Source organism: Theropithecus gelada, chromosome 8 (genome assembly GCF_003255815.1).
Source record: "Theropithecus gelada isolate Dixy chromosome 8, Tgel_1.0, whole genome shotgun sequence".
Lineage (NCBI taxonomy): Eukaryota > Metazoa > Chordata > Mammalia > Primates > Cercopithecidae > Theropithecus > Theropithecus gelada.
The window spans coordinates 143,652,416-143,659,781 of record NC_037676.1 but is presented as its reverse complement, the minus strand read 5'-3'; the positions used below and the strand labels follow the sequence as shown (position 1 = coordinate 143,659,781).

The 7,366-nt window shown below is 63.7% G+C and overlaps 1 protein-coding gene across 1 annotated transcript in view; it reads right to left on the bottom strand.

Moving 5' to 3' along the window:
* Positions 1-2,867: 2,867 nt before the first annotated feature.
* PTP4A3 (protein tyrosine phosphatase type IVA, member 3) overlaps positions 2,868-7,366 on the bottom strand; it is a 42,646-nt gene continuing 38,147 nt past the window's right edge. The window contains exons 5-7 of the mRNA XM_025393808.1: positions 6,017-6,147; positions 5,265-5,339; positions 2,868-3,009 (exon numbers count right to left, since the gene is read on the bottom strand). Coding sequence (XP_025249593.1) covers positions 2,892-3,009; positions 5,265-5,339; positions 6,017-6,147 — 324 coding nt within the window. The 3' untranslated portion in view covers positions 2,868-2,891. The remainder of the gene's footprint in view (positions 3,010-5,264; positions 5,340-6,016; positions 6,148-7,366) is intronic.

Genomic DNA, 7,366 nt, shown 5'->3' with positions numbered 1-7,366 from the left:
AAAGCAGCTTGATGCGTGTCAGCTCCCTGCCCGCCAGGGGCCCTTCTGCTGCGACCAAGCCAAGCCCCAGGAGACACTGGCAGGACTTGGGGACAAACTCAGGGTCAGGCCCCGGGGACAGAGACAAGCTGTGAAGTCCGTGAAGCGCCCTGAAGGTGGACGCCCGTCCACTCCTGGAGGCAGGGTTCCCTTGATTGAGGCCTGAGCCCAAGCCACAGCCTGCCGGGGTCCCAGGGTCCTGGGGGCTGGGCAGGCCCTCGAATCGAGGGCAGCTTCTCCCCAGGGTGGCTGCTCAATCTTCAGTCTGTCTCCAGCTTGATGTGCCACAGTGGCTGGGGGCTGATGGTGGGACAGAGTTCCCTCAGTCGGGACCCCAGTGTCTCCCTCCACCCCCATCAACATCCTTCTCAGTCCATTCAGGGTTAGCAGCAGAACCAGCCAGGCCCACCCTGGACACACTGTGGCCTGAGGCAGGAGTCTTGGCTCTCTGAGCCTCAGCTGTTCCATCTGTAAAATGGGCAGTAAGACCTTTCTCCCAAGACCCTTGGAGGGATGAGTCCAGAGGCAGGTACCTGGACTCCCAGAGAGCCACCAGGGAACCTACCTGCCCAACCTTCCACCTCGGCCTGGGTTTCCACCTGGCCTGGGGTCCACACAGCTCCTGGAGAGCCCCTCCCTGCAGGGCTCTGCCTGGGCTCTCATCCCACGCTGCCTCTGTCTGGGGATTCTGCCAGGCCAGCCACCATCCCACCCATGGGATGATCCAGACCGCACCCCCTTTCCCCTCCTGGCCAGTGCTGACCCCACTCCACACTCAGCTCAGGCGGTCCTTCCACATGGAGCATCACCCCCACCTCCCAGCCTGGTACTCTGCACTGTGCCCCCCAGGCCCCTCCTCCACACCCCCTGTAACCCTGCCCCCCACCAAGGTGGAGCACCCCAAGGCCCCACCTCCATGCCCCCTATTCCCCCGTACCCCTGAGGAGGAGCACACCAAGGCCCCGCCTCCATGCCCCCATTACCCCATCCACCCCAAGGTGGAGCACCCCAAGGCCCCACCTCCATGCATCCTGTCTCCCAGGCCCCCAAGGTGGAGTATCCCAAGGCCCCACCTCCATGCCCCTGCTCCCCACCACCCCCCGAGGTGGAACACCCCTAGCTGTAACTGGGAGGCTTACCAGCCTGTCTTCCCCGCAACTCTCCTAGACTGTGAGCCTCTTGGGGCAGAGACATGGCTACACAGGGCCAGCAGAGGTGACCCCAAAACTTGGCTGGTGGATTGAAAAAATACAGCAAACTTCACCCAACACACATCGGATTTACTTGAGTTCCAAATGTGTTTGAGGAAAGGAGAGAGTAACCATCCGGGACAGCTGTTGCCCTTTCTCCACACAGGAGTTGGGGGAGCCAGGTCTGTGGCCCCCTTAGCCGTGTGTCAGTCTTGGAGGCAGGGCTGCTTGAGAAAGGGCTTTTGGGGTTTCCACATCTCCCCATCTTATCCACTGACCTCCTCCAGACCTGCCCCAATTGCTTCTTGCTGGAACCTCCTGGGGCCCCAGGACAGAGACCACTCCTAGGCTCTCCAAACCCTGGGGCCAGCCCCAGGCCCACCTTCCTCCCAGCGGGGGCCATGCCCGCCGTGCACCCTGGCCTAGGGTGGGGCCAGCCCCAGGCCCACCTTCCTCCCAGCGGGGGCCATGCCCGCCGTGCACCCTGGCCTAGGGTGGGGCCAGCCCCAGGCCCACCTTCCTCCCAGCGGGGGCCATGCACTCCGTGCACCCTGGCCTAGGGTGGGGCCAGCCCCAGGCCCACCTTCCTCCCAGCGGGGGCCATGCCCGCCGTACACCCTGGCCTAGGGTGGGGCCAGCCACCAACACAGACACAGCACCCAGGAACACACGAGCATCCAGTCCACGCCCTCCAGCAGGCTCCGGTCCAGGCCTCTCACATCCAGCCCCAGGTGCCCAGGAGGTACCCTCCCTCCCCGGGCTGATGGATGGAGCCTTCCTCCACCTGAGCCACCACCTGCACCCTTCTCTGCGCCTCGGAGCCTGAAATGTGGACACCTGGTTGGGGCAGGACAGGGACCAACCCGCCGGACACAGGCCCTGAGGAACTGCCAAATAAATCCCAGCCCATCCTGCAGAGGACAATGCTGGTGACCCACCTCGCCTTCTAATGTCACAGTCCCGAGAACCATCAACACGGCCACCCCGCCCAAAGCAGGGCTCCCGCCTGGGTTTCAAGACAAGGCAGGCCGGCCCCTGGGTCGGGGTGCAGGGACCCAGAGCGGCCACCAGAGGGCAGCGTAGGAGCACGCGGGAGCCCCATTCTGGGCAGCTGCCCAGCATCCCGACAGTGGCCTCCTGAGCCCTCCGGGGGCCCCCAGGCCACCGGCCCGCCCCGCCTGACGCCTCAGCCCACTCCACACACACACGGCCACGCCACGGCTCCTGATTTATTGCCTTCGAGTGTCCAGAACACCTGACTGCCCTGGGGTCTAATAATTTAAGGTGCCGAGAACAGGTCAGGGCAAGGGTCGCAGAAGACGGGCTGGGGGGGCCCAGTGGTTACAAAATGTACCCCCGCCCTGCAACAAACAGGCCAGAGGAGACCGGCCTGGGCTGGTGTGGGAGGGGGCGGGCGGGGGTCCAGGGAAGAGGGCGCCCGACCCACCTCAGAAAGACAGAGCCACGGCCAGCGCTGCCAGAGGGAGCGGCAGAGACAGGAGAAGGCCCAGAGGCCACACAGGCCAGGGGCCTCCTCGGACACAAGTGCGCGGAAGCGTCGGGGAGGAAAAGGCGATGTGGGGCCAGCCAAGGCCTGGAGCCCCTGCTGGGCTGGGCAGAGCAGGACTGGGCAGGGCCACCAGGCCCGGTCAACGTCCTGAGCTACATGACACAGCAGCGGGTCTTGTGCGTGTGTGGGTCTTTGAACCGCAGCCTCTGTTTGGGCCGGTATTTCTCCAGATAGGTGAGCTGCTTGCTGTTGATGGCTCCACGGCGCTTCCTGGGAAGAGGGGGACAACAGGGACAGGGTTCATCCAAGGCCCTGGCTCGGCCACCTCACCTGTCCCAGGGAGCTGGAAGCTGAGAGTGCAGTGAGCTGGAGTAAGGCCTTGCGGCTGGCCAAGCCCCTCCCATCCCAGGGCCTTGCCACGGCTGCTCCCAGAGTCACAGTCACCCTTTCCTGGCCTCCTGCAGCTTACCCCTGCTTGCCTTCCAAACTCACCTAAGCGCCACCTCCTCCAGGCTGACTCTGGGCTCCCTACGGCCCCCAGGCTTCCCCAGATGGGTAGGACCCACCCCAAGGCCATGAGCAGGCAACAAGGGTGGTGTCTGGGCACCTCTACCATCCAGGAAGGGGGGGCCTGTGAGTAAGGGAGGGGCTGAGCCCAGAATTCCAGCCCAGCTACACGACCTTCACTTACAGGGACCTCGGTTGCGTGCTCACCCTGTCCCCACCATCCCTGCCACCTGGTCCTTATAGCAGGGACCTGGGCTGTGTGCGCACCCTGCCCCTGCCACCTGGTCCTTACAGCGGGGACCTGGGCTATGTGCTCACCCTGTCCCTGCCACCTGGTCCTTGACCACAGGTACCTGGGCTGGGGTGGACAGGAAGACTTCCTGGAGGAGAGGATGCTGCAGCCACACCTGAGAGACCCTGAGGTGACAGGCGTCCGGGGCCTGGGGCTGCCCACCCAGCGCCTCTGGAGACTCATCCATCCTCACCCGCCATGGCCTCAGGTGTGCCCACGGGCTGGCCCTGGCCAAGGAAGTGGGAGCGGAAGTAGCGCGAGGAGTCTCTGTCCAGCAAAGCTGCAGGCACCCCGTGTGGCTCCAACATGCTCGCTTCCTCTGCCCAGCCACCGGCATGCTGGGGAAGGCGCAGCCCTCAGCCAGGCCTCCGCATAGGGCCCCCACCCACAGACACGCAACAGGGGCAAGAAACACCCATGCTGTTCTGGGCCTGGCCATTTCTGCAGCACCGCCCAACCTGTCCTGACCAGCGCAGCTTCAGGTGCAGGGAGCCACACAGCAAAAACCACAAGGGAGAGACAAGCCCTGGCTCGGTGAGACGTGGGGTCAGGAGAGGCCCCAGGGAACGTGCTCGCCTGTGTGCACCCGCATGTGTGAAAATGCATGTCATGTATGAGTGCACACGTGTGTTCATGCCTGAGTGCATCCATGTGTGTCTACGTGTGCACCCACTTGTCTGTATGTGCCTGTGTTCACACACCTGCCTGTACGTGTGTGCCTGCATATGTCTGCGTCTGTGTGTGCACACGTGTACTTATGTGTGCGCCTGCATGACCCCCATGCGTGTCTGTGTGTGAGCGTGCACATCCCAGGGCCCCCAAAGAGACCTGAGCACCTGCAGGCCACGCTGCCACACAGACCCACAGGGCAGGCCACGCTCTTGCACAGACCCGCAGGGCTGGCCACGCTCCCACACAGACCCACAGGGCAGGCCACACTCTTGCACGGACCCGCAGGGCTGGCCAGCCAGTATGGCCGGGAACAAGCCTGCCTCTGGGAGGAAGAGATGGCCTCGCTAGCCAAGCCTGTCCAAGTAGCACGGGTGTGTGGCACTCATGGGCACGCACATGGTGGGCTGAGCAGGGGCAGGCTTCAGGTGCCACATCCGTTCCTCCAGAGTTGGCCCTGCTGTCCCGGCCAGACTCCCCCAGGACCCCCTGGGCAGTGGGCAGATGGCAGCCTTCCCCAGAGAGGCCACCAAGTGACAGGGATGGGGCAGGCAAGCTGGACTGGAAGCCTCCAAGGAGGGCGGGGAGGGGTTGAGCTGGAGAGCTCAGGGTTGAGGGGAAGGGGTGGTGAGCAGCTGGACTCAGAGCAGCTCTGAGACACTAGCCCAGTGTGAGCGTCCCTAGGGGTGGACACGGTGTGGTATGGGGTTTCAGGCTCTTGTTTTTCATGGAGGGACTGAACGGGCTGGCTGAGGGTCCTTCCACCCCCGTCAGGATGGTTGGGAAGGAAGGAGCTCCGTCTGTGGAGGGCGGGCAGGACGGCATGGCGAGTGGTCTCGCTGTGTCCCTGCGTGGCTACATGGTCCCTCAGGGGCTGCTGTCCCCACCCATTAGAAACACCTCGGATTTCCCCGTTTCTGCAGCAAGTCCCAGCTTGTGCTGAGCGACGCAGCCTCAGGGCAACAGAACCACACAGTCAACACCAACACCCTTCGTGGGCAGCCAGATCTCCCCTCCCCCAGCGCTCACAGCCCACCCCGCCACCTCGGCCACTCACTGGCGGATGAACTGGATGGCGTCCTCGTACTTCATCCCACTCTCGATGAGGGCCAGCGCCACAAGGACTGGAGCCCTGGGGGCAAACAGAAGGGCCGGGGTCTTCGGAGCCTGCGCACCCCTGTCCCCTTGGCAGGGCACCTGCTGAAGACGCAGGGCACGGGGGCCCTAGGGGTCCAGACTCCCTGCTGCCTGAAGCTCCCCCATGGAGGCCACAGCCTCAGAGCCCAGCCTGAGCACTGGGTCCAAATCCTGGCTTCCTCCTAGGCAACCTCTCTGCGATCTGCTGGGGGAGGGTTAAATAAGGGCTCCCGGGTGAAGTGCTAAGAGCTGGATCCGTGCCTGCTATCAACCCTGCTCGCCTAGGCTTCCCTCTGAGGATGGGGTTGTCCCACTGGTCATTTCATCTGATCCCAGCTGCCATTCTTCCTCCCGTTCTCCCAGCAGGGGTCTGAGGCCCCAGCTGTGTGGGGGTGGATCTTTGTGTCTGGAGAGGGGGACGACAGCCCTTTCCTGAACAAGATGTCAGGATGGTTACAACCACAGCAGGAAGAAGTTGGGTTAGACTTTGGGAAGCACTTCCTCTCTGTGATGCTGGGAGAGGACCAGTCTGGGAGCCCCAGTACTTGGGGCAGGCCTCCTGGGAAGGTCGCATGGACGTGTGTTCAAGACCCACATCCAAAAGCGAGGCTATCAGACCACGAGACGCCCAACCACCTGACACGGCGAGCCCCACCCTGCCCCGACACTCACCGGCCCAGGCCCGCCACGCAGTGCACAGCCACGCAGCTGCCGGGGGCCTCACAGAACTTGGCCTTCACCAGGCTCAGCCAGTCTTCCACTACCTTGCCGGGCGGGGGCGCCCCGTCATCAAACGGCCAGTCCTGCGGAGGGAAGCGACATGAGGACCTACAGCTGCGGGAGAGTGGAGAGGTGGCCCTGGGGCTCAGGTGAGAACAGGGAGCCCTGAGAGGCAGAGGGTCCCAGGAGCCCGCTAGGGTGGGGGCAGCAGATCCAGAGGGCACACAGGAGGCGTACAGTTTGGCCATGGGCACCCCATGGTGGGTGCTTTAGACTCCTCATCATTCCCTGTACACTGCAGCTGTCCCCTCCTCCAGGAAGCCTTCCTAGACCACCCCACCCCTTTCTGACTGGAGCCTCGTCCAGAGTCACACAAATCCAATCCCCACACCTGTCAGCCCGAGCTCCGGTTCTGGGGTCACAATCCCTCACGCCTGTGTGCCGGCGGCAGCCTGACAGGTTTTGGGTCGGCTGGTGCAAGAGGTCTAGTCCCCTGTGGTGGCATGCAAAGACGGCTGGCACGTGCCACACACAGCCCAGGTGCCAGGAAGGACTGAAGACAGGGTTATGGGGCGAGACAGGGCCCGTGTTTCCAAAGGCACTCGAACCAGGCGGTTCCACTGGGACCCCGGCCCATTGTTCCTGGGGGTTAATTTGGTCTTAGAAGATGACCTGTGCTTCCCACTGTCCCGTTCCCCAGCGCCCTGGATCGGTGGGCAAGTGAGTCTTCCCAGGGGAGGGCCCGGGCCAGAGCGCTGCGGTGGGAATGGACACGTTTCAGTCTTGGGAAAGAGAGTTCGTGCAGGGCCGCGGGACGGTGCCAGGCCTGGGGCTGTCTGGTGCCAGGGAGAGCCCGCTGGGCCCACTGAGCAGACACGCAGCCTTTGGGGGCATCTCACCCCTCCCCAGCCTCCAGGCAGGGCAACTCCTAGAGACAAGTGGTCTGCACGGCTACTTACGTCTGACCCCAATCCCTCCCACTGCTGTGGAAGAGGAAGGAGGGTGTGGGTGCACCCCACGCGACAAGCGGGGACACGCCTTCACCTCCCATTCTTCCAAGCAGCCCCGCTTTGAGCTGAGGAACCCAAGGCTCGGAGTGACCTGCAGTGTCACAAGGCTGGGGAGGGCAGAGGTGGGACGCAGCCCAAGGCCTATCTGACCCCAAAGCGCCAGCACTGCCACCACTCCAAACCGCCAAGCTGAGGTTATGAAACAGCAACCACAGCCAAAAGCAGAGTCCTGGGATGAAAAGCAGTGACTGAGGGGTCACTCAAGCTCTGCACTGAGGAGACAGGCCCGGAT